The 311-nt window shown below is 53.4% G+C and overlaps 1 protein-coding gene across 1 annotated transcript in view; it reads right to left on the bottom strand.

Annotated features, from left to right (window-relative positions):
* The window catches only part of LOC119589380 (cubilin-like), a 70,980-nt gene that overhangs the window by 38,946 nt on the left and 31,723 nt on the right, over positions 1-311 (bottom strand). Inside the window, exon 30 of the mRNA XM_037937998.1 lies at positions 70-231. Within this exon, the coding sequence (XP_037793926.1) occupies positions 70-231 (162 nt within the window). The remainder of the gene's footprint in view (positions 1-69; positions 232-311) is intronic.

The following is a 311-nucleotide window of genomic DNA, read 5'->3' as shown; positions in this document are numbered from 1 at the left end:
TTCATCTATTGACATTATTCTTTCCTTTACTTTGGTCTGCGTGTATATCTTACAGCCTCCTCCTCTTACCCTCTTGTAGGAGGCGGTGAAGCCTCGGCCTCGCGACGTCCCGGAATAAACGAGGCGGACGGTGAGGGAATTCCCCGTCGACCTCACGAAGTTCGGGGTCGTTGGGTTGTCGAGACAGCGCTTCGTTAGTTCGGGTCCGGTTGCGTCTGTGCCGTCATAGACCTGGGGTGAGACGAGGCAGTAATAGCTCGAGTTGTGATGTAATGTGTGTCATCTGTGCTGGAGTCCGTGTTAGCTTTGGT

This window comes from Penaeus monodon, chromosome 25, assembly GCF_015228065.2.
Source record: "Penaeus monodon isolate SGIC_2016 chromosome 25, NSTDA_Pmon_1, whole genome shotgun sequence".
Lineage (NCBI taxonomy): Eukaryota > Metazoa > Arthropoda > Malacostraca > Decapoda > Penaeidae > Penaeus > Penaeus monodon.
This window is presented reverse-complemented; position numbering and strand designations above follow the sequence as displayed.